Below are 26,104 nucleotides of genomic sequence, written 5' to 3'. Positions count from 1 at the left end.
AAGCTAGATCTGAACAGCTTGAAGCCTTCCAACCCACAAGGAACCAAATAATGTTTAGAGTAGTGTATTAGTTACTGCAAGGCTGGAGAATTCATTTACAGCTTAAAATTTCCTATAGCAAACATGTGTTATAAGCTTTGGGTTTATCATAAAGGTTACAGTTAAAAGATTACCTTTCCAGGAGATTAATCAAAAGGTGATAATTCACCAGCTAAATATCTTGTCGAGCCCCTCGTTGCTGTAAACATGTTAAGAAAGTGCATGAATCATGGAACCTTCTGTGAGATTTTGTCCCACCCTGCCTGGCCAGCTTCCAGCAGCGTTATTTGTTCGTGGTGCTTTTATAGCTCTGAACCACAAATCTTTCCTAAACTTCTCTTCCTTATCCTGCTTAGGACAATAAATGGCACAGTTCTTGAATTCTCGAAGCACTTACAGTCATGACATTGTTTCCTTTGACGAGACTTAATCATTAACATGTTTCTGAGTCTGAATCATTTTCTTAATCCAAAACTAGTTAAAGGATGAGACTTAGACATTTGATTCCAAAGGCAGCGGTTTCTTCTACAAGGTTGGGAGGGTGTCTGCGGTGATGGTTCCCAGCACATGTCCACAGAGCTGTGTCAGACTGACTGAGATTTGAGATTCACTCTGGGGGCTGTTAAGCTTTGGCTTCCTAGGGCTCACCCCTGGAAATTCTGATTAAGTAGATTTGGGTTAGGGTTCGGGGATCTATGTTTAAAGCTCCCCAAGCCATTTTTATGTATGGTAGGTTGCGGGGGGGCACTGAGAGTCAAGGGAACTGGTGTGGTTGGGAGGAAGAGTATATATGCACATTACTGTTTGAAAGGTATACGTAATCCATCAAGAAGTATCCCACCTATTCACTGAAGTGTCCAGGGATTCCTCCAAGAGCATAGAACAAAGCCAGAGAGCTTTCTCTGAACGTTACTTGACCTAGAATGGACTTAATGCCTTCTGATTCTGATACAGCAGGTGTCTTCTTTTCTGTTGGAATCTTTTATCTTTTATTATTGAAAAGTGATTTTGTCAGCAATCCTGACCTAGATTATGAAGTCCTTTGATCTTGGACTACATTTAAAGTTTCCAGTTGAAACTGTTCCCTCAGTATTCAACAACATGCATTCAATTTCAGTATTGTTGGTGAATATTATTATATATGCTTTATTTAATCTTTCTTTTAAAAAAAGAGTGTGGGATGGGTGCATATTTTATTTACAAGTCTTTTAGACCTTGTGTCAGTATCTTAATATGCACTGTCCCTCTACTGCCTTTAATTTTTTTTCTCTCTCCATAGTCTGAATTGTAATGACATCTTTAGTTCGCTGCTGGCAAGATGCTTGTCACTCTTTGCTCAAAACCCTCTGTTCAGTGCTAATCTGACATTCTGAATTTTAAGCCCCGTATCTCCTATAAATCCTATCTTTTCAGCCAGATAAGTAGCCAAGCCTTTTATTTGAGCCCTGTATTGCAGAAAGGATGCAAAATCAGAGGATATCAGTGAAATGGACAGTTTAAAAATAAGATACAAAATTAAATTTGTTCCACATGTCACTGTTGATCAAAAAACCTTTCTACATAAATTATTTTCTCTTCTCAGTGTTTTTCTCTGTGTGCTCTTATACCTTAGGCATTATTGGTTAAGATTCTACTTAGTCATCGATTTAGTTAATTGAGTGTGTCATCTGCCATATGCCTATCCCCAGCCCTGGCAGACTTGTTTAATGTTTGAACGTGCAGAACCACTCGTCTTTAAGTATATACCATAGCAATGACTAAAGTACTTTTAAATTCTACTGAATAATTGTGTACTAGGTAAATACGTACTAACTATTACATAACATAATTTAACAGTTTCAGTTCAGTGGTAGTGATTTACCAGATTTAACAGATGACATAGGTATACTCCTTGTGTTATTTTCAAAACCTTATTTATTTTGAGAGTTTTTCCCCAAAAAATCCTGTCATTGGGTAACATGTATGGAGCATAGCTTCGGATCACAAGATGTTATGGTCTAGTTGAGTGTATAAATGAAACCATGAGGATATGGTGGGTAAAACCTGAGGGAGAAGAGATCACATTTGATGATGTGCAAGATGTGTGAATATCCCAGCCCATCTATTTAAGAATTTTGTGGTAGGTTGAGAAAGAGTTTCCGTAAAATGTTATGCCTTGTCCTAAAATGTTTTTTGGAAAATGTTGTCAGGATTTTTAGTACTAAAGCAATGGAAAAAAGATCTTTCTAAACATGAGTTAGGTGGACACTGTTCATTTTCTTGTATTGCTTACAAATGGACTTGGTAATCTCTATGTTGGCTAAGGCTGTTATTTACAAAATATAAAATTAAAATATTTGTTTTTGTTTATATTTCTTTTCTATTTAAACCCTGTCAGGTAATTCCATTAATATTGTGAAAACTGCATATATATAACACTTAAGCATTTCTGTTTTTTCTTGATAGGAAGAAGAAAAGAAGTCGGTCAGTTATCCTTCTCTCGTTAGCCACATAACTTCCTCTTTCCTGAATCATCCTGTCTTTACAATGACAGAAAAGATCCCCGTGCCCACCCTTCAGCTGCTAGGTGAATTCTCTCCGTTACTGTCATCTTTGCCTTGTGACATTCATCTCGTTAATCTGAGGACAATACAGTCAAAGGTATATCCCAAAATGTATCTATAAAGAATTACTTTTTTGTGATGTATTTGATATAAGGGGATGAGAAGCAGAAAGAACTGCAGCTGACCCTTGAACAGCATGAGCTGGAATTGCACTGGTCCACTTACACAGATTGTTTCCCATAAACACACTACAGGACTGAAAATGTATTTTCTCTTCCTTATGATTTTCTTAACATCATCTTTTCTCTAGCTTCCTTTATTTTAAGAATACAGTGTAACATACATATAACATACAAAATATGTGCTGATCAACTGTTCATATTATCAGTAAGGCTTCCAATCAAGAGTAGGCTATTAGTAGTTATGTTTTGGGAGAGTCAGAGTCATGCGGATTTTTGACTCGGGGGAGGGGGATCGTCGCCCCTAACCCCCTGCACAGTTCAAGGGTCAACTGTACTGTGGGTTTTACTGTGCTTCAAGGAGCCGTTAAGAGGACTTGGCCTTTAGGCAAAATCATTCTACCTTTCATTTGACTGTTGCTGTGTAGTTTAGAGCATATCCCACTACTAATTTATGTTATTCCTGGAAAAGTTCTATGTGGTGAGAAGGTCAGGGTATATTATCTTTGTACAGATAAGAAAGCAAAAACTGGCCCTGGGGTCACATTATAGTAGGTGGGAGAACAGGCCATAAGATCAGCTGTTCTGGCATTTTCCATTCATTTCTCCTTGTTAGCCAGTGTTTCTTGAGGAGTTAGAGAATTAAGAAGCATAGCATTTAATTATTTCTGTATCAGAGGCCTTGTACATTTATATCTTTCTCTTGAAAATCACTGCAACTCAGACGTTTGCATTGAGAAACCAAGTATTTAGAGACATCTAAAGATATACTAGAGGAAGAGAGGGGAAGGTTTTATTAGATTTGGAATTTTAATTCAGTTAGACTGCTTTTGTTTACATGTATGCCTACTTTTAAAGTCAGAGATTGCATTTGAAAAGAATAAAAATTAGACATTTGACATCATTTTTATCTTTTGTAGAGCTGTTTTGTGATACTGTGAATTGACATATGCGTAGCTAGAAATAGTCCTAAGTGCTTAGGGATTCTGCAGGGAATGTAATAAATGGCCTGAGTATGAAAAGAAGAGAATGCTCATGTTTGAAGACCACATAAGAAGAGAAAAATGTTTCGTTTAAGCACAAAGAACTAAAGCAAACCAAGTAAAGTAAGGATAAATGCCTGCAAATTTGGACGTATAGGGCTTTTAAAACTGTACGACCAAGAGAAGGAACTTAGGCCTATGTAGGAATATCCATGCGGCTTGTGATAATGAATACAGGTGAACACAGGAGGCCTGCATATATCTGCATGTGTTAAAAGCCTTGTTTGATCATGCGAATGAACCTGCAGGATTTATTTCATGCCTACTACGTGCCAGTTACAGCTATAGGCACTAGGGATACTGTCGTGAGCAAACCAGACAATCACCCCTGCCTTTCTGAAGCATGGATTCTGGTGGGAGGAGAAAAATAAAGAAGAAAAAATAAGAGAAACATATAATGTGTTAGATGGTGATAAGTGTTAGGGAGGGAAAATAGGAGGGAAGGATGGTTCTGGAAGATGATGCGAGTTTGCATAGTGTGGTTGGAAGAGGACCTTGCAGAAAGGGTGTTAATGGAGTAAAAATCTGAAGGAGGTTAGAGAGTAAGTGACTCATGCAGATTTCTGGGGGTAGAGTGGTCCAGGAAGAGTTACAAGCAAGTAGAAAGGCCTAAACGTGGGTGCCGTGGTGAGAATAGAAGCTCCATGTGAGCTGGTCTTTTCTTTGATTCCTTGCTGCATCCTGTTGCCTAGAAGAATGCTTGCACATAGAAGGGGCTCAGCAACAATTTGCTGATTGAGCGAATCTCATGAGCTCTGTTTCTAGGATTCTGCTAGTCTTTTGTGGGTCAACTTTTTGACTCATGGAAAGAACACACCAGCGATGGATAGCCTCCCTGAGTTTTTCCTCTCATTAATTCATAAGCCAAAGGGAATGAGGGGATAGAGTGGGGGGTACTAAAGACTCTGAGCCTCAGGTTGCCGCCTCTGGGCATGGATGGTAGAGGACATTAGCAACCTAAGGATCTGAGGGCTTTTGGGGCACATGGCGGCCACTGTTCCTTAGCCTCATTTCTAGATGACTCTTTCCCATGATTGTTTTCTGGAAGCAGATCCAGTTGTCTGGAGTCAATGAATGTTGCTATTCAGTTGGTTCACACTCTGAAGAATTCGGCTCCGTGTGGTCTGGTCTCCACTCACTATGTCCGCTTGGCTTCCCCTTGTTCCTCACACCCTTCAACAGGTGGCCCACCTCCACTCCCTGATGGCTGGCCGAGTGCCGACTCAGCTGCCCGTTATAAAATGGGGCTGATATCAGATCTGCCTGCTGCAGGTCTGTTGTGAGCAACACATAAACTAATGCTGTGAAAGCCCTTTGGAAACAGAAGTGCTTTGTAAACATACGTTGTCGTCCTGATGGTGCTTACGGTACTTGCCAGCTCAGGTGCAAACTAGGGTTTTAGCAGAGGAAATAGAAAGCAATTTAACAATTTGACCAGGAAGAATAAAGACTGAAATATTATGTGTAACCATAACTAGCACACTGGCACATGATCAGAAGTCGGTATTATTTGGGGCTGTTTTACGTTATCCTATCAATCAGTGCCGGTTCCTGTGTTAGTCTTTGACTCTTAGCACATATTTCTAACAGTTGGTTAAAAGCTCACCGGTAATCCAAGGGGATTGATTTGTCCATTCAAAATCACTTCTTTAAAGAATTGCTTTCTGTCCCTTAACCTCTGATAATAGGAAAATAATCATTGAAAGAAGCTGATGTAGGTATTGAATCAAAGAAAGCTTGGTACTTAAAAAGGTGTCAAGTGTAATTTCATGGTTACACTAAAAGAAGACAAAGATCACTTGGAAGAAATCCAGAAACCAGACCTCAACATTTTGGATTGTATTCCTATTTTTGTGTGCTGGCAGCTCCAAACATATAATAATGAATTGTTCCTTTGGAGGTTGCAAAGCATTTTTCCCATTGAAATAGTGTGAACATAGCTCTCAGCTTCCAAGCAAGACCAGAGGTCTCCACTGGCCTGTATGTAAGTAAGCATTTTCCTAACTACCACCTCCCACAAGAAACGTGTCTGAGAACCACCTTCACACAATGGAGGCACGTCTTTGTTTCTGCCTCACCTCCTCGTCGGCAGCGGGATAGAGGAGGCCCCTGCTTGCCCAGCTCCCGGGTCACCGTCTGATGGTTCCTCAAGTTCTAAACGTCACATGGGCAGCCTGACTCCTCAGGGAGAAAGGGGTTATGGACTCGAACAACAGTGAGAGAGGCAAGGTAGGGTTGGAGGTGTTGCTAACCCACCGAGGTGCTGCAGCATTTCCAACTACCAGTCCTCAGAGTCTATGTGTCCAGATCACACTGGGGAGATTTTGAAATAGAGAAGACTTACAAATTTCCCCATCTCTGAGATTCTGATTCCCTAGGTCTGGGGTGGGGCAACTTAGGAATCAGTAATTTTTAAAAACTCTCATGATTCTAGAAATTACTGTTATCTCCATTTACTAAATTGGGAAAGTAAAAGTTAGAAATTAAATGACTAAGATAAAATTACGCAGTGGTACATGGCAGAATTAGGGCCCACGTGCAGGTTTTCTGAATCTGGGTGCTGTACAGGGCCTCAGAGGGTGGCGTTTGACTTCTTAAGAGTTACTAAATCTGTTCCTCGGAGTCCAGTTTTTCAGGAATTATTCTGTATTGGTAGATGAGTTTATGGTTTTATATAAGCATATGTTGCTCTTATTTTATATGTTTTTGGAAAAAACTGATTGCATGTCATCTAGTTGCAGTCAGAGGACAATGAGAGCAGGCATCTCTTAAACCCTGCCTCGCAGCACCGCCGAGTGCGCCAGTGAAGTCCCGTCTAGCAGTGAACTGTCAGCCTTCTCCTCCTGGAGGCTCGGCCCCCCTCTCTTCTCTTTACCATCTCCTTTTCTTATACTGTCAGAAGCTTGAGATATTAAAAAGAAGATTCTGTAAAGGCTTGAAAGCTGGGGAACAGGAGCACCATGCCATCCTCAGGAAAGGGTGTTAATTAGGGGGGAAGGGAGTCTTGGTAGAGAGGATGCTGGGAGAATCTCACGGGGGCACGGATCATCGGTCGGGGTTCTGTAGGCTGGAGAGATAGCTTCAGCCTGGAATGCAGACATTCCAGGGACCAGAGGAATTTGATTAAGCCATTTAATTAAAGGCTTCCTGGAGCCATGCTGCCTTGATGTTTTGCACAATGATACGTTGTTCGACCTTTTTCTTTCCCCCAGATTATTTCCACCTCTTTTATGTTCAGATGTATTTTTACTTAATTCATTTATAGATACGTATCTTTATATCTACCTCTCTCTCTGTGTATTACATTTAGCTCTATCTCTGTGACATTTTATTCTGATTTCTGCCTAACCATTTCTTGCAAATAGTTAAATATTATCATTTCAACATCAGCACCACTTACCAAATAAGATTTTCTCTCTCCACTTGTTTACACCGCCCCCTTTTCTTGTAAGAGGCAGTTTAAGGTTTTTACTTCATTTTGCCTTTCTTAGAAGAATTGATTGGTGCTTTATTAATCTCCCTGGCTTCTGGAAAGGTGAAAATTGTGGAGAAAATTTCCTCGTTGTACGTATCTAAGAACAGCCCTTCACCTTCCCTGTTCTTTCTGTCATCTTATCTTGTTGATCGAAACAGGATAACTGTTATTGGACATTTTAATGAATGCCCTGGAAAATGAATTCCTACTGGTTACTTCCTGTCTCAGGACTTAAAATGCAGTGTGCAGTTTTCCCACCTTTCCAGTTGCCAGAATACAGGGAAAGATGGATGTCAGTAGGCATTTTCAAGGAGTCTGGGCAGGTTGGAGAAATTTCTCCACCAGCTGTTTAGCCATGCCTTAATCTGTATGGACCTTAGACATTCTTTGAGGAGGGTAGAGACACATTTCTCTTAGGGAATCTAGTCGAAGTTATGGCTTCTCTCTTCCACAGAAAAAAAGAGTGCACACATAACGTTGACTACAGTTTCCAGGAGTGTGCTTATCTGTGAAGCTCACCTTATTAATGAGCAAGTCAGATTTCTTTTGGTGTGAGACGGGACGGGCACAGCTCTCTCTTCTGAGTTCTCACCCACGTCGATGGAGGGACACTTGCCTGCTGCTCTGCTTATGAGACACTGCCGTGTGCGTGTATGATTTTCAGAATGGCTTTAAATCCCGTATAAAATGGGGCCGGTGGGTGGAAATGACAGTGTCCATGCCTTCCTTTCTCAACTAATGTATGTTTTGATAAATCGTGGTTTTAGGCTGCTGGAACCTTGGATTAAATACTCCCTTTTTCTAACCTCAGATCAGAGAGTGAGCTCCTTCGGGTTATAGCCTTTTCTTCTGTTACATTAAAAGTGATCTTTCTCTTTTCCCTCCTAGCGGGTGTCCTTGAGCGCCGGTCCATAGCTAGCACGAAGGCAGGGGGGCGAAGCTGGTAGAGCACTTTGGAGTCCCGCTGCCTTTGTTTGAGCACATCACCTGCGCTTACCGGCCGGTTCGCTTAGCACACAGCCCCTCATTCTCCCATTTGCCTCATTCGCAACGTGGCCATGATAACAGGACACACCTCAGAGATGTCCTAGGGATCAAATGAGTTAATGTTTGTAGAGCACTTAGAACAGTATCTGGCACGTACTAAGCACTGAGTGCGTGACGAATGAAGGTTCTCAACGGTGAGAGTTCAGTCATGAGCAGTGGTGATTGTTGCTAAAAATGAAATAAAAATGTAGGCACTTTTTTTTTTAATAAATTGGAGGTTGAATTTTATTCCCAAAGTAAATCTCGATGTCACCTTGACTTGTATTCCGTATATATTTTTTGAAAAGTTAATAAGATTCCTAAAATTGTGTGCCAGGCATTATGCTGAGTGTTTTCTTTGTAAAGAGAGCCTTATTTAGCTCTCCCAGCAGTACTGTGAAGGTAGGCAATATTGTGCCCCCCTGTTACAGAAGAGGAAACTAGCTGACCTAAAGATGGTAGGTAGCTTTCCCAGGTCATGCAGCCAGTAAATGGTGTGCTGAGAGGCGCACCCCAGCATGTTGACTCCAGATCCCCGCCCAGAACCTTCTACTCCTCTTGTATGGGAACAAAGGGGAGTGAGAGTGCTGAAAATGTTAGGGAATACTCTGCCTGTTTTTCTCTTGACCACTCAGTTATGATGGGACACCCTCAGAAGGATCCACCCACCATCTGTGGGAAAGATCATGAAGGACTAATGTAGGGTCGGTCAGTGATCATTGCTAGTTGACTATGAGAGGGCATGCTTCATGATTGCGATGTTCACGTGCACTTAAATATAATAATACAAACTTGTATACCACCTCCACTGTTTCAAAGGCTGTTATGAGATGAATTGAGTTCTTCTGTGAGAAGTATTCTGTACAGGGTCCCACACACGGCAAGTGCTCAAAAAGTGTTAGCTGCGATTACTGTTACTGTCATTGTGGTTGGGACTTGATCCTCAGAGGGGCGCTTCACGAGTCTCCCGAGATTTCTGAGTTCTGAGAGGTTAAATGACGTATCTGCAGACACAGGACTGGTTCGTGTGTTTTGCCCCCAGTCCAGCTTGTAGCCTTGATGGCTTCGTTCTGCCAGCCGTACCATCTCCCGTCCACGCCCCCCCACCCCGTTGCCAGAGAAACCTCCCGGGCCCTGCTTAGCCTCAGAGCCACAGGTTGCTTTATCCCCTGGAAGTAAGTTCTGCAGTGGATTCTCCAAGTGACTTCGGAACACCCAGGCCTTCCTGAGGGGATTCAGTCTCAAATGTGATCTGAGCTATATACAGAGACACTTGATTTGAAGCTCACCTAGCATAGTGCTTGGTGCAATTTCAAACTTGGTAAATTTTCTTCCCTACCCTCTTCCCCCTTTTTTTTTTCTGAGGTCCGGATAGTACTCATACATTAATGAATATAAAAACAGGTCTTTCAGAGTCTGTTTACTCTCCTCGAGTGAACAGCATCTTTTTTGTGAAGGTATCTGTTTTCTTGCATGCATATTCAAGTTAAATTCACAGTTTCCCTACTTTGAAAAACAGTTTTCTTGGAAATAAAATGACGAGACAGACTTTGAAACTGAAAAACTGCTGCTTTGCCTCAGGTATTTTTGCTTGAAAACTGATACTTTCATGAATATTTAATTTTTAAAAACTTGGACAAGATGATTGCTATTTCAGTTGGTGTTCTGGTCCTTACGAAAGTGATGCAGTTTTGGTTTTTAGAGAAAGTGTAACATTTTTCCATCAGTGAAAATTACTCTTTATGACTTCAATTTCTACTTTTGTATTGTTTAAATCTCTTGTAAAACTAATGGCAAAATTCCAAAGATGCTTCCTTTTCCTTTTTTTTTTTTATTATCACCTCCAGTCTGGTAAAGGCCTCACACATTCATTATTTCAAGAGCAGATGTGTTGCAGGAATTTTCACAAAGCCTGCTGTCTGGTGATTTTGTAAGGATGGTTTAGTGAGTTAAAATGGCTAAATGCTTTAGGTTATAATGATAGGTGCTTTTAAAAGAGCCTCGTCAATAGACCACGTAAATAGTGAATCTGAATTGGGACTTAGTCATGATTTTGTTATGTTATGATTTTGATGCATAATTGTTGACATATAGTTTGGAGGGTCTCTGATTCCTCAGCTACAGTTATAATGTCACTAAAGAAAATTTGTGAATAAAAAATTAAGTGAGCTATTGGGAAAATAATCACGAGTACTTATCTGATAGATTACAATGACAGAAAGAACAATAGCTAAAATGTACCAAGGGCTTCCTCTGCTGCAGACACTGGGCTGAGTCTCTGTTACACAATTGAATTTCATCTCCATTTTATGCTAAAGGAAAAACCAGGTTTTGCTAAAAGCATCTAGGAAATTGCAGAGCTAGGATCTAGATCTCGAGCTGCCTGACTCCCAGCCCAGGTTCTGATCCATTTTCTATAGCTTCTGCACCAACACATTCTGTCCTATAAGCTAAGCCACCATACATCGTATTTTCAACGTCTTACTAGACGCCATGACTCCATGAAGAGGGGAAACCTGCATTAGGTCCATTTTATAGGCAAAGAAACTGATGCTTAGGTAATCAGTAACTATTCCAAGCCTATACACTTAGCACACAACAGACTTATCCTTGTTCTTCTGGAGACCTTATGTATGTGATAAATGAAGGATTTTTTTTTTTTTACTGTGCTCTTTTCATGCTATTTTGGGACTGTGTGAAACACCTTGAAATTTTATTAGAAAACATTGTCATATGATTTAAACTTGCTATGTTTATCATGTTGGTCCTGTGATGACTCAGAATTCCTTAAATGACTTTTTCCTCTCTCTTCAAACAAAATCTTAGCAGTACCACTGCAGAATACCAGTGTGAAATATCATAAAACAGGTTATTCCAGCCAAGAATCCGAGGTGAGGCCAGCTTTAAATTGTTCAGGCACATTAAAGTCAAATCAGTGGTGAGAATGCTGACAGCTCCTCAGAAAAGATGTCTCTGTGGCACATTTAAAAATCATGTCCCCCAGTGAAGATGATTAAGAACTTGGACATATTCATATCTGTGGCCACAGAGGAGGAAAAGGGATCATTTTCATCACAGGTCAGTGCTGAGCACACTGAACTCCTTTAAATAGCCGTCCCTTTCTTAATTCGTCCAAGGATTCTTAATTTATTTTGCTTATTATCAGAAGCGTCTCCCCCCTTGAGGAAACAAAATTTATTAAGAGAATTGTAACTTAAAATATTCAGAGCACTCATGGCATCCTTACTTAAATGGATGCAAGAAAGTATATATTGATCCCTGTAGCTGACTTGTCATGTTTAGTATTTTTCTCTTTGCACAAGAAGAATAGCTTCTGTAATGTGAATTTAAATGATACATCAAGCTAATAAATGTGGCTGGCCTAGCAAGTGATAAGCATAACTAATTCAATTTAAATGTCTTTTATATAAAAATAATGAACCAGTGCATTAAAGATTAAAAATGTTAATGCAATTAGCAAAAATTAGCATTCAATAAAGAAGTGTGTTTCAGTTTTGAGATGGATGATACATCATTCAATGACCAGATAAGGACTAAATTCAGGTACACTTTATTCAGCTGACGTGTATGTTAAAAACTAAATAAATAAAAATTAAATGCTTTATTTGCCCCTTTGCAACGACATGGATGGAACTAGAGGGTATTATGCTAAGCAAAATAAGTCAGTCAGAGAAAGACAATTATCATATATGATCTCACTCGTATGTGGAATTTAAGAAACAAAACAGGATCATAGGGGAAGGGAGGAAAAAGTAAAACAAGACAAAACCAGAGAGGGAGACAAACCATAAGAGACTCTTAATCATAGGAAACAAACAGGGTTGCTGGAGGGGAGGGGTTACAGGAATGGGGTAACTGGGTGATAGACATTTAGGAGGGCACATGATGTAATGAGCACTGGGTATTATATAAGACTGATGAATCACTGACCTCTACCTAGACATGAAACCAGTAATACATTATGTTAAGTAATTGAATTTAAATTAAAAAAAAATAAATGCTTTATTTGAAGAAACTTTGATAAAACAGTATGTGACATGTAGACAAAAGGACACCCAGGTCCTCGGGGACTGTGCCAGAAACCAGGGCATGAGGTGACTTAAAACATATTGTCACCTGCCTCCTTGTGGGGGAGGTAGAGGGGATGTAGCAGGTGTGACAGTGAACGTGGGACTGGAGGGGAAATGAATTTTCCTGGCTTCACTGCTAAATAAAGTGAGCATTTTTGGTTTGGGGACGCTGACTTTAAAACAGTGGAGTATACAGTGGTGTCGCTATTTGCCTTAATGTCGCTGTGGCGTCTTGTCACTCTATGCTCATCTGCAGGTGGATGGCAAGCATTCCGATGAGGCGGCCTTGATCCTCCACAGGAAGGGGTTTGACTGCCGCTTCTCGAGCAGAGACACGGGGCTGCTTTGTTCCACAACCCAGGGAAAGGTGAGCTGAAAAGTGATTTTTGCTTGTTGATTTCATGTGCTTTGAAATCCTTGCTTTCTGCTAATCATTCTGACAATAAGATAATGTTTCATTGCTTTTTCGTGGACTCATTCCCCTCAGCTGCTGTAATTAGCACAAGTCTCTCCATCTTAAGAAAGCACTTTCTCAACCTTCGATCTCTTCTCCTTGTCAGCATCAAAATGCACGTCTGGAACATGGGCACGTGTAAGGGCAACATTCTCCTCCATTCCTAGACCTTCCGTTGCCAGCCGACAAAACATCCTCTTCCCCCGCCCCCCAATATTCCCTCCTCTCTCACACATGCTCATGTAGGATCTAGGTCCATGAAGTCTCAGAGGGGCAAAAGCAGGTTTTATAATATCTAAAGGTGGGGTGGGGTAGGGAAGTGGTGACACTGGCCAGTCGGGGAGTTTCACCACGGCCCCGAAGCAACCTTACTTAGCTCCAGTCAGTTGTTGTCCCAGGGGAAATGAGGGTCTAGATCTCCTGATCAAGCCAGATTTGCATAGGAGTCCTCACCGTGCCAGCCAAACAGGTCTTCAGGCTGACCTGCCAGCTGCCCAGTTTTTCTGTCTCCTTTGAGCTGGTCTTTCTGATAGTTCCCTCAGGCTCTCCTTGGAAGGAAATGAACCTCCAGCCTTCTGCCTCTGGCTCTGAGCAGGTTGTGCTCAGAGAAGACAGTTGGATGGCACACAGGCAGGTCTGCCCCACGGGGCAGCTCAGCTGACCCAGCTCTTCTCCAAAACCTCACAGATAACCTGTAGATCAGACTTAAGTGATTCAGTTCCAACCCTACCAACTAGAATGTGCATAGGATCTGAAAAGGAGAGAAAAGACAATATGGTAGGGGGTCAAAATCCACTTAGGCAGATAAGTTTCTTCATTTCTCGTATCATGCCGTCCGTGGAATTGGTGCGAAGAAAGCACTGATGGTTTTGGGTTTGTTTTTCATGATATTTACGCTTTACCTTATTACTGATGATGTGAGTGTACTTGGTTGTAAGCATTTGTATATAGACATTAAGGCGTCAAGTTTTAAGGGGATTGTATGGTCCAGAGAGACATGGGATGAGGGTAGTACTTTCTCAGCAACCCCCCAACCCTGAAAATGGGACTCACTGACATGAGGAGCCTGTGTCCTTTCTCTCAGCTCTTTGGGAACAAGAAGAACGACAACTGTTAGGTGTAAATGTTGGGTGTAAGAGGATATGGATGTTTTTAAAGCTTGCTGGCTCATAGATGTGTTTTCTTTTCTTGAAAAAGTGGCCCCTGCACGTGATAAGTTCTCAAGAAATTCAGAAGAAGAATGTAGAGTGAGCTGTCCTCTCCTGGTTACGCTTCTCCTAGGTGTCCGTCCCAGGGTGGTCTGTGTGTCCAAGCACGCATAGCTGTATCTAATCTCCTTCCTCTTCCTCTTTTTATCATTAAAAGGAAACTTCAAATACGCTGTTTTACTCTCCTACTATTTTCCACTGAATAAATATATAGATGTGCTACTAATCTTTCTTCAAAGTTGACCTAACTGTGCAATTTTTTTTATCATTTATTTTCTAGATTTTGGTACAGAAGCTTTTTAGCATGTTCACTGTCGCAAGTCTCATACCTTCATCATTATCCTTGATGCATTCACCTCCAGACGCCCGAAATATAAGTGAGATCAGCTTGAGTCCCATGGAAATCAGCACATTCCGAATCCAGTTGAGATGAACCTGGCTTTCAGATTTGGATTGGGAAGCATTGTCTTTTATACACTTCTTGGTTTGACGTGCAATAAGGAAGCACATTATTTTAGCTTCTGGCTACTGTGAGGACATGAATTCTGTGATTGTTATTATTATTATTATTTTTTTTTTTTACTAGTACAGAAAGAAAAAAAAAAAGCCATGCTATAGCCAGTTTTTCTTTAAGTTCCATCCATGAATCACCACCATCAGTGTGAATCGATGCAACAATGAAGGAAGAAATGTCTAAAACAACCTCTCCACAGATTGTATCTCAGGTTAAATGCTAACTAACTATATCTGTGTCGGGAGTTGTGAAGAGATTGTTATAAGTATTCATGTTGCTGATCCTTCATTAGTTTTACAAAAATACCCATTTTTACCAAAATGGAATAAAAAGCTGAAGGGTAATAGCTAATGGCCAAAATGGTTGCAATCGTTCATACGCATTCGAAAAATTTTGTGTATTGAAATATGTGGAAAAGTGCAATCCATCAACCCTTATGATATCTGTACATCATTGATCTTCACACCTTTTTCTAATGTACCACTTGACCCCTCCCTTCTCACTCTTTGTATTTCCAGAAATAGCAGATTTTGAATCATTCAATAGTAGAAAAAGAGGCATATTTTCATTACTTGACAATGTGGGATAGGTGCAATTTATTCCATTGTCACTAAAATAGAAGAAGCAATCCCATAGGTACCATAACCTCTTTTAGGTACCACAAGGTGTCTTTTTACACAGCTCATTTGAATACAGATGTTCGGAGAGGGGTTTTCTATTTTAAAAATAACCATATCAAAATAAATGTGCCTTATTTTTTTATAAGTCTTGTTAAATCTTTTGGTGTCCATATGACTGAGGAAGGGGGAGAGGGCGGGGGTGGGGAGGAGGTGGGTACTTTCTATGACACATAAAGTGTTATCGGTTTTGCCTGACAATGCTGGCCACGTTCTGATCTGTTTCATTAAATTTGTGGTGATGTTATTCTAAACATTTTGACTATTTGAATGTACTGAGATGTCAGAAAACAAAACAAGGAAGAAAAAGTACTGTTCATTAAAATCTGCTGCTGCCAAGAAGACGGCAGCTTGAAGCAAGGATTTTGTGACATGCAAAATCCATACACTGTTTCCATTTCACAGGAGGTAACTCTATGAAAGAATGCTTTAAAAGGGACCCTGTTTTGAAACCCACTTATAGGTAGCTCATCCTGATTTCTTTTATTAAAGAACATGTGTGTTGAGTGAATTCCAAACTTTTGTACGTGCTAACCTCAAAGTGAAGTTCCAAGCCTATGTGCCATTACAATACTTTTGATAAAATTTATTTGGGATCATGATTAACATGACATTAACACTGAAGCAACATTAGAAACGTTTAGAATATTCAGTTTTAGGATAGAAAGGATTCACTGAGTATGTACACTTTTGAAAATTCTCTTTGTGTTACCTAATAAATTTAGTATTCTCTGACTTTAAACTTCCTTTTACCTCCTGCCATTCCAGCATCTTTATAGAGAAGTTGAAACCTAATTTCTGTTTCACCAGGTAGTCTGATGATCATCATTTTTTTTTTTTTTTTACCAAGATGCAGCTCCTACAATTATTGCTAAGTTATGTTAAGTTCATAAACTTTTTTCGCCTTTAATAATTAAGGAAACAATACTGGTGTTGATGAAGATATTATAAGGGAGTAATTTCATGCAATAAACATGTACTGTAAGTTTCCTTCCTCATTTTGGGGGATAAACAACTAAAAGAAAAAAAAAAACAAACTTCCTTTTTGTGGACATCTATAGATGTTAAGATTGCCAGAAGCAAATCCCAGGAATAAGATCAGTATTTTCATTGCATCTTAAATGTAGAACCTTCCTTTGGGAGTTCACTGTGTTCTGTGGTTAAGTGGGTGTGCTTAATCATTCTGGAAATTCTGATCAGTTGAAATAAAAAATCTTGATGCAATAACAGTGGTTTTGCCACTTCTGGTTGTTTGAGATGGATCTGTCCCATGTCAGTCGGGGTCTTAGTGTGTGTTGCCACCATTCACAGGTAAAGCAGGAATTCTCTTTAAACCAGCAAGTTTCTGCTTTTTATTTTTAGAATAAATCATCAGGGAAATGAGGAGAGGATGCTTTTGCTTTGGGTTGTGGTCAAGAACTGATTAATTTAGTGTCTCTGGCACACCTAAAAACCATACATTTCAGTTGTGATCTCGGTGGCATATTTGTTTGCTTGGGTTTTATTACATTTGTTATCGCAGATGTTCAGTTGAGCGAGTAGGTCATTCCTTGCTGTGATTTTTTTTTTTTTTTAATTTGAGCTTTTACCTGCAGTGTTTGAGAACTCGGCATTCTTGTTTTCTTCAAATACTGATTAAAATAAAATACTATAAAATGTGTTGTGAAACATTTTAATTACCTTCCCATGTCTTTGTTGTACTTATGTTGAAATGTTTTCACATTCCTTTGTCTGGAAGAAAATCTTTGCTTTCATTTTGGTTACGTTGCTTATCTTGGAATCAAATAGGTTTTGATATTTTTCTCTTGGAAGATTTTATATCTTTTTGGGAATATGTAATATAAGATCTCTAATAAAAGATAAATCTTACCATGTACGTAATCCTCTAGAGTGCTGCTTAAGTCTTATTTTGTAAACAACAAGAATTAATACATTTTGAGGGGTAGGGTGGAATAGTGAGGGTCTGTTCTTTGTTCCTTCAAGAATGAATCACTCCACCTTCTGCCCAGTGCTAGTTGGGAAATACAGTTTTAGAGAGCAAGTGGCAGGTGGGGGTGGTGATGAGTTTGTCTGGGTTTGGGGCCACCTTTGAGTTTGGGGTCTAGGAACCTTCCGGACAGTGTGGTACCTGTGGGGCCTTCTGAGCCAATTGGCGGGGCAGGGTCTGGTCAGATTCCATATATTACAGGACAAAAGTGAGAGGAAGACAACACTTGAAGCTAAGAAGCTTCCTGTGAGCTGATCCAGGAGGGAGAGTGGGATCTGGAGGCACTCCGCTGGCCCCACCCCGCGCCCAGGGCGGTAGCTTTCGGAGACTTCCTTCAAAGCCGGGAGGTGGGGGCGGCTGAAGGACAAATACGCTGGAGGTTCATATGGGTTAGCCAGGCAAGTGATAACATGCTAACTAGGGAGTTTGGGCTTGTTTTGGGTGACTTAGTAAAAAGGCTAGTCAATTTGTAATATGCATGTGCCAAACTAAAAACTTGAGAGAGAACTATCCATAAGCATCTCATTAGCATATAAGGAAAATCGTGTTTAGCTCCATCATATTTGATTATCAACATGTCAAAATAATTTGAATATCAAACCTTGTAAAGAAAAACTTAGTTTAGGTAGGTACATGCTCGCACGCCTCCTGCGAGCCTGTGAACTGCAACCAAGGGAGTGTGACTGCGGCTGGCGGCTGAACGGGCGGCCGGCAGGGGAGTGGCCGGGAATCAGCAAGGCCACCGGCTGAAGCAGAACCAGGAAATCGATTGTTCCCAGTAACTAACGGTCGGGGGTAGATGGAGCTCCAAATACAGGCAGAGCCAAGTATGAGATGATGTCATCCAGGATCTGTCTTCATCTGCCGGTTTGGCTTTCCTCTCCGCGGTTCTCATTCCCACGCCAAGGGCTCCACATTTGAGGGCAAAATGGCTCCCAGCAGACCCAGACTCGCATCCGGCCGGCTGGCTGCCCCGCTGAGAGCGCCTTTAATTATTCAGCCAATGTCCTGGGACTGACGTCACTGGCTTCCTCTGGCTCATATGCTAATGACCGTGGTGAGAGCAGCGTTCGGTTCACATGAACCACACGGAATCGCGTGAGTGAGAAATAGTCCTCCCCCTCCCCAACGTGCACACCCGTAGAAGATGGGATTCTACAACCAGAGAAAAGAGCTGGGTACTTTGGATACGAGGTGGACAAAATACAGTAGAAATACATCGCGGAGAAAAACCAAATACACAGATTTGAAGGAAGCAGCACACCCAGTTTCAGTTCCAGGAAAGTTCCGTAGAAGACATAGATTTGAGATAGTTCTTAAAAGATGCATTTGATTTGAACAGAGACAATACGTGTGTTCCTTGGAAAAGACAGAATAAGGAAAGATGGTAACAGGAGGCATAGAGAACTAGAAATAGTTTCCTCTGCCTGGATCAGCGCCACCCAATAAAACTTTCTTTAATAAGGGCAAGTTCGTTATCCATGGGCTGTCCCATAGAGTAGCCACTAGCCACCTGTGGCTTTTGAGCATTTGAGATGTAGTAGTGCACCTAAGGAACTGAATATCTTATTTTAGCTTAATTAAATTTAGCAACATGTAGCCACTGTTTCAGTACCGGTCTGTACATGGTATGCACAGGACAGTAGTAGGAAATACAACTAAATATGTAAGTTAAGGTCACATGTGCTAGAATCCTGCTACTGAGTGTGGTTCTCAGACCAGAAGCTGTGACATCACCTGGAAACTGGTTAGACAAGCAGAATCCCAGGCCCCACCTCAGACCTCCTGAGTCACAATCTGCACTTTACAAAGATCCCTAGAGGATTCACATGCACACTAAAGCACTGGCCTAGAACATTCTCAGGGATCAATTTCTCTCTGCTCTTACCGAACTTTTCCAAGTAGCTCTTGACCGTAACTCCTATACCTCACAATCTCTAGGAAGCATCCCATAATACCTGTCCACTTGTCCCACTACCACCCAATTCCAAGTCACCTTCGTGCACCTGGGACTCTGCCTTACAACAGAGTTGTAAGGGGGCTCCTGTCCCTTTATGTCTCTTTTTTTTCACACAGAAGCCAGAAAATAAAAGAAAGTAAAATTTGAAGAATATCTTCCCTCTTGAAAACTGTGTGTTTCCCATTACACCTGGAATAACATACAACCTTTCACCATGGCCAGAAGCCGTGCCTGGCTTGGTCCGTGTCCTTCTCCTTCATCTCAACTCTGAGAAGGGGGCGAGGGTGTTTAAGAAATCCTTTCCTGACCCAAATCAGCTTTATCTCCCACCACGCCCCCTTCTGACTGTTGTCTAGGATCCTTATGGGTCTCTAACATGCCAAGATTATCCCTCTTGGGGGCTTTGTACTTGTTCCTTCTGCTTCAAACTTGCTCTCAAATCCTCCCCTGGCAGGCACCTTATTATTCTGGTTTAGTTCAAGCATCATCTTCTCAAGAATCTTCCTTGACCAGCCAATTTAAACCAGTCCCACCTCCACTCCCTCGCTGAGTATTTTTATTACACTGCTTCCTTTCTGCTTAAACAGAGTCAAATTTGAAATGATGTAGTTTGCCTTCCCCACCAGAATATAAGCTCTCCTGAAGGCAAGAACCCCAGCATTTATTCAGCATTGCATCCTCACACTTGGAACAGCAGGCGTTTGGAAAATATTTGTTCAATAAATGAATGAAAATATGTGTACCACCAGTAAATGTTGTGAAACAAGAATTATAATTTTTCAGAATTACAATTTTTCCAAATCCCTTACATCTTAATCTGCTCATGTTATTTTCCTGCTCAGAAGCCTTCAGGAAGTTCCCATTACCAAAAATTAAAGTATAGAGGTTTCAAACTGCATTCCTAATCTCCCTGAAGGATGTGACCTCCTTATGGAAGATACTGTAGTTGCTTAATGACCAGTCATTGCCCCTCTGCCTTCCATGCTAATAAACCCTGATTTTATTCATAATCAGATACCCAGGAGCTTCAGGAGGTGAATTGTTCTTGATCTAAATTAGTCATGAGAATTTTCTTCTCCAGGCTGGATGATGAATTTAGGAATTGGCATGTGACACAATTTTGGCCAATGGGAAATTAGTTGGGGACTCCTGGGGGAGGCCTCCTTCCTCTTCAGGAGGAGGGAGCATCTTACCCTCAGAGCGCAATGTTTAAAGGTGGTATTGGTATAAGTGTTGATGCTTGGGCTGCTGCAGCCATTTTTGCAACCTTGCAGTGACAAGCCTGAGGACAAAAGTCAACTAGACGACCAAGTCAAAAATGAGTAGAGCCCGGGTCCCTGATGATATTGAGCAGCTGAATGAACCAACTCCAACCTTCTCGTTATGTGAAATAATGCCACCTTGCTAAATGTTTAAGCCATTTGAGCTTAGTGTTTTGTTAGAAAGAGCTAAAAACACTTAAACTGGCGGTTCTCACCACTGCCCCAGCGCTGTGCTTTCTCCGTTAGGTACTTTCCTGGACGGGGGCGTGTGTACTTGCACAACTAAGACTCGGTCGTAGTAGGTTCCTCAGAACACATCCTCTTACGTTGTCCCTGCTGCTCCCACCACCTTGCATATTTTGCTCAATATGTTTAATAAAATTGTGTTTAATTAATTATATCGTGAAGGAATTTTTTTCAAATGTAAGGCAAGAAGAAGGTTTTTAAAAATTGCCAAGTGAGTTAAGGATGTGTGTACTAGCAACTTGCCCGAAGATTGCAGAGTTCCTTTGGCACAGAGTCAGATTCACTTCAAGTGTGGGATTGGGGCTGGCTCCTGTGTACCAAGATGAACCTTCCAAATGTCAAACAAAATCTGGAAGGCAGAGGAGAAAAGGACCAAGGGGTTGGGGTGGGAGCAACAAGTCAATGGGACTAGCTCCTTTGAAGTACGTCAGCTAACGCTTTAAATATTTTAATATTTTTTCCCAATAAATGTCTATCATTGAAAGATTATAAGTGAATTTCTGAATCTCCAAACAGGCAAAGGAGGGAAATTGGAAGAGTGCTATTTAAAAGGGCATATTTTAAGGGCTTTGGATGGAGCCTAGTGTTCTTGGCTCCCATGCTCCATATAGCATCCCAATTTTTTTATTCACAAGCTTAGCCTTGGGGCTCATTTTCTGGTCCCAAATCTGAGTAGGGTTGCTACCAAGCAAGATGTGTCTCTAGGGTCTGGATGTATAAAACTCTTCACTAAACCAAAGGTAGCCTTCATTGGTTGGCTTTCAAAGTATGATCTGAAGTTTCAGCAAGGTCTTTGTTTTGGTCCAAAACTCCCCTCTGGAGCAGAAGATCAGAGCACTTGCTTTTCTTGAGACAGATTTCCTTGCCACACGCAGGACTGAAATCATTTCGGGCTGCCTGTATGGAAGTGAGTTTTCAAGAAAAACAATTTGACTCATTCATTTGTCTTCCTAAATGGATTTTTTAAGTGCAGTTAATAAGATTACTTTGAAGTTAAAATCTATTTTCTTAGGTAAAAACTACAAATTAATCCTCATTTAATTTATGGGGCTCCCCTTAATAGAGCCTGAAGGTAATCTGTTTTAGATTTTGCACTGAGCTTTCAATAAACATTAACTGAAGTTGTCATTTGGGCAGGGTACCTGTGCTAGGCTCCGAGGGAAAAGGATTTTAATAATCTTACCCTGTGGTCTAGTAAAGGAGAGAAGAAGTCCTGTATGGAGTCAAGAAGCCATACGATCAGAGAGCAAGGGAGTCACCTCAGCCCTGACTGCACGGGTGATGGATATTTGGATACAGGGGAAGGAGAGTTGGCTTCTGCCCGGAGTGATGCAGAGGGACAGCAGGGAGGTGGGAGGCTCCGAGCTGAGCCCGGAAGGATGGAAGCATATCACCTACCAGGTGTGGGAGAGGAGGTGGCAAGACACGAACGGCACCAAAACTAGTTATCTCAAATCTGGCGGAAGTTTCATGAAGGGAAATCACTGGAAGTTAGACCAGAAGTGTCTTTGCTGAATTTAAAGACCCTCTGTAATGTGTATCTAAGCTTTGGACCCCACCAAAGAGGACGGATATGTGGTAGTGTGCCCATGAAGGTTGATCTGTTGGCACATTGAAGAAAGTGAAAGGAAAGAAACGCGTGTGTCATTTTCAGGAAACTTTAATGCAACGTCACATAGTTGCCAAAATTGTGAAGAAAAGGACACCTGTATCTCTGATTTTGTGACACTTTTATTGGAGCCATGCGCTGGTGGATTAAGGCAATTATGAAATGGATATTTCTTATATATGAACGTGTTGACTTCAGAGCTCCATGGCAATGATACGGTGAAGACTTCCAGTGTCGAATCCAAGCTTGGACAGAACAATTTTACAGGGTATTTCATTAGTTTACAGTCAATCTACTTCAGGACTGTCTCTAGGGTTTAATTTGTCAACCATAAATTCAGGAATATTTGTCACCTAGATAAGAGGTTAAAGAATTAATGAGACACATTATTAAATACTTTCAGCTTTAAAAGGGTTTAATATTTTAAAGTTTAGTAGAACCTTGTCATAATGCAATCTCTGGGGCCTGTGTCATTGAAATGTAATAATGATGAGGTTTTATAATTCAGTAAAAACTGCAGCAGGTGAAAGATAGCCCACCTTATCCTGAATCCCACCCTATTTGCATGAGGAGAGATGGGTAAGGTTTCAACAAAGTTGAAGCCCCAGTTCCTGTAGCTTTCACAAGCACTGGAAAGATGGAGCTCTGTGAAGTACAAAATTTCAAATTAGAAGGAAACAGAAGGGGCAGGGTGGCACCAGCAAAAACGACTGGTCTTTGAAACTATGCACCTGGCTTCATTAAAATCTCTAGAAATAAACAATGAAAGTGAAAGCTGTTCAATATTTTAAAAGAAACTACCTATTTGAGCACCTGGTGTCAGGGAGCCAGGAGGCTATAGGAGCTCAGAACTTACCAGGGTTCCAAATAGAAGACAAACTGTCTATCTGAGGCATACGGAGCCCTGGGAGCTCAGAGTGTGATGTTACCTTCTGTGTGATTGTGATGATGAGCTACCCGATAATGCTCGTGAAGCAGTGGGGGGCTCATGGCAGTGGGCACATTTTGGTTTGTCTGGGGGCAAGGGAAAAAGAAAGATCACTAAATGTTGATTCCTTTGTTTCTCTTCCTTTTTTGGGAAGGTATGGTAAAAAGTAAACTAGTGGTAAAATAATAAAAAATAATAATGGGGTGAATGGGTGAAATAGGTGAAAGAGATTGAGTATACTTATCATGATGAGCACTGAGTAATGTATACAATTGTTGAGTTACTATATTGTATACCTGAAATTAATATAACAGTATGTTAACTGTAGTGAAATTAAAAAAAATAAAAGGGGCACCTGGGTGGCTTAGTCGGTTAAGTGTCTTCATCTCAGGTCATGATCTTGGGGTTCTGAGATTGAGCCCCATGTTGGACTCCCTACTCAGCAGGGAGTCTGCTTCTCCCTCTCCCTCTGCCCCCCAACCCCCCCCACTCAAGCTCTCTCTCTCTCTCAAATAGATAAATAAAATCTTTAAATAATAATAATACTAATAATAATTGCCAACATTTATTGAGTGTTATGTACCAGGTGCTATAAACAGATGACATACTCATATCATTGAAGCCTTACAACCAACCTATACAGCTATACTGTTATTATACCCTTTTTACAGAACAGGAAAGTGAGGGTTAATGAAACTGAACTCCAACCTTAGTCTATATAGGGGCCTGAGAACTACAGTCCACAGGCCAAAGCTAGCCCACTGCCTGTTTTTGTAATTAAAGTATTATTGGAACATAGTGATGCCGTTTGTTTGCATATTTTCCATGGCTGCTGTACAGCTACACAGGCAGAGTTGAACAGTTGTAACAGAGACCATATGGCCCCCAAAGCTGAAAATATTTACTAATGGTCCTTTAGAGAAAGCATAGAGTCCACTTGGTGTAGAATCCCTAGAGTTGTCACTCCAGGGAGTATTTTAGTTACAAGAGAATGGATGGGGTGCCTGGGTGGCTCAGTCGGTTGAGTGAGGGACTCTTGGTTTTGACTCAGGTCATGATCTCAGGGTCGTGGGATCAAGCCCCACGTTGGGCTCCGCAATCAGTGTGGAGTCTGCTCAAGATTCTCTCGCCTTCTCCCTCGCCCCACTTGTGTGTGCGCTCTCTCTCTCTCTCTCTCTCAAATAAATAAATAAGTAAAATCTTTTTTTAAAAAAGAGAGAGAATGGAAAATGTGGTATCAGTAGTGGAAAGAGCACTAGACTGGGAGCCTATAAAAAGTGGCCATGGGACCTTGGAAAAGTCACTCCACCTCCTAAGAAATCTTTTTTCTGATCTACTAATTAAAGCCACACTGCCAAGTTTCCAAATTAGAAGGTGTCCTAAACACTTCTTTCTGGTTTGCAAAAAGCTATTTTAGCAGATGAAACAAAATGCATTTTTACTGATTCTCCATGGCAACGCTCACAGCCCTTGCCAAGTCACCTTTTGAAGTCCTATTTCTCCATGTTTTGGTTATGGCACCTTTGGGTAGCTAGACGTTTGGGAATGGAAATAGAATTATCTGTTTGATGCAAAAAATGTATTTTTGTTTTGTTTTCTTTTTGTGAGCACCAGTATTTGCTTTTCCCGAAACAACCTAAGCCTGAAGCTTTCTCTGGAGGGGTAGATGACTAAAGTTGAAGAGCAATATGAAAAATCCCGAAAGGACTATGTGAAAACCATTGAGCTTTACCCTATGAATGAGCACTGAAAACTCCTACACAGCACGGCTTCAGATGAGTGCAGGTGCCCCTGGGACAGGAGATTCTTCCATTGAAGGACTAACACAAGAGATCACTTTAGATCTCAAGAAATCTTAATCTTTGGCCTTCTGTGGTTAAATTCAGTCCTGCTGTAGCTTTGCTCTGAAAGATTGAGGGAAAGGTCTGCTTAGGAAAATACAGGCTGCCCTTGTGAGAAGCTCCCGAGCTGTTGCCTTTTGCAAAGAGGATTTGATGGGAAGGATGGTGTTGAGATCTTTATCTTGTTCCGTGAGGCGATATGGTAGTTTGAAATAAGAAACGTGCTAGTTTGGTGATCCTGTCTTGACTCTTTTCTATTCAGGGTTTGAAGATTTGGAGTGGGAGCCAGAAGGAGATAATTAAATGTAAGCCTTTGAATTCAACCTCAGTCAAGTTTGAGTCTGAGAGAAGCTATATGAATATTTTAGGAACAGCAAAATGTCAGAACTTCATGTGCATCATTTGAAAATGAACTTCCATTTGGCTAATATCAGCTGTGGCCTGTTGGGTCTCAAGCTGATAAAGTACTGCATGTTCTGAGCTTGCTTTGCGTTTACCTCCTCTTATGACACAAGGCATTTGAGGTGGGTTGAATGGTGGCTCCCAAAAAGATCTGTCTGTGTCCTTATCTCGGGAACCTGAACATGTTACCTTATTTGGGAAAGGGGCCTTTGCAGATGTAATTCAATTAAAGACCTGGAGATGAGATCATCCTGGATTATCCGGGTGGGCCCTAAATCTAATGACAAGTACCCTTAATAAGAGCCAGAATAGAAAACACAATGAAGAAGAGGCAAGGTGATGTCAGAGGCTGAGACTGGAATGACGCAGCTGCAAGTCAAAAAATGCCAACTGCTACCAGAAGCTGGCGGAGCCAAAGAAGGGTTCTCCCCTGGATCCTCCAGAGGCAGTGCAGCCCTGCTGACACCTAGATTTCAGACTTTTCTGGCATCCGGAACTGTGAAAGAATAAATTTCTGTTGTTTGAAGTCACCCGGTTTGTGGTAATTTTTACCGCAGCCTCAGGAAACTAATAGAGAGTTCTCAAAACACATTTATCCAAGCCATCCCACTGCCCTCTGG

At 41.1% G+C, this 26,104-nt stretch overlaps 1 protein-coding gene across 1 annotated transcript in view; it reads left to right on the top strand.

Moving 5' to 3' along the window:
* The window catches only part of MAN2A1 (mannosidase alpha class 2A member 1), a 165,866-nt gene extending 148,741 nt beyond the window's left edge, over positions 1-17,125 (top strand). Inside the window, exons 20-22 of the mRNA XM_036123025.2 lie at positions 2,485-2,679; positions 12,653-12,763; positions 14,339-17,125. Of these exons, the coding sequence (XP_035978918.2) occupies positions 2,485-2,679; positions 12,653-12,763; positions 14,339-14,491 (459 nt within the window). The 3' untranslated portion in view covers positions 14,492-17,125. The remainder of the gene's footprint in view (positions 1-2,484; positions 2,680-12,652; positions 12,764-14,338) is intronic.
* The last annotated feature ends 8,979 nt before the right edge of the window (positions 17,126-26,104 follow it).

Source organism: Halichoerus grypus, chromosome 2, assembly GCF_964656455.1.
Source record: "Halichoerus grypus chromosome 2, mHalGry1.hap1.1, whole genome shotgun sequence".
NCBI classification, from domain to species: domain Eukaryota; kingdom Metazoa; phylum Chordata; class Mammalia; order Carnivora; family Phocidae; genus Halichoerus; species Halichoerus grypus.
The sequence above is the reverse complement of the archived record's forward strand: the minus strand, read 5'-3'. Positions and strand labels throughout refer to the sequence as shown.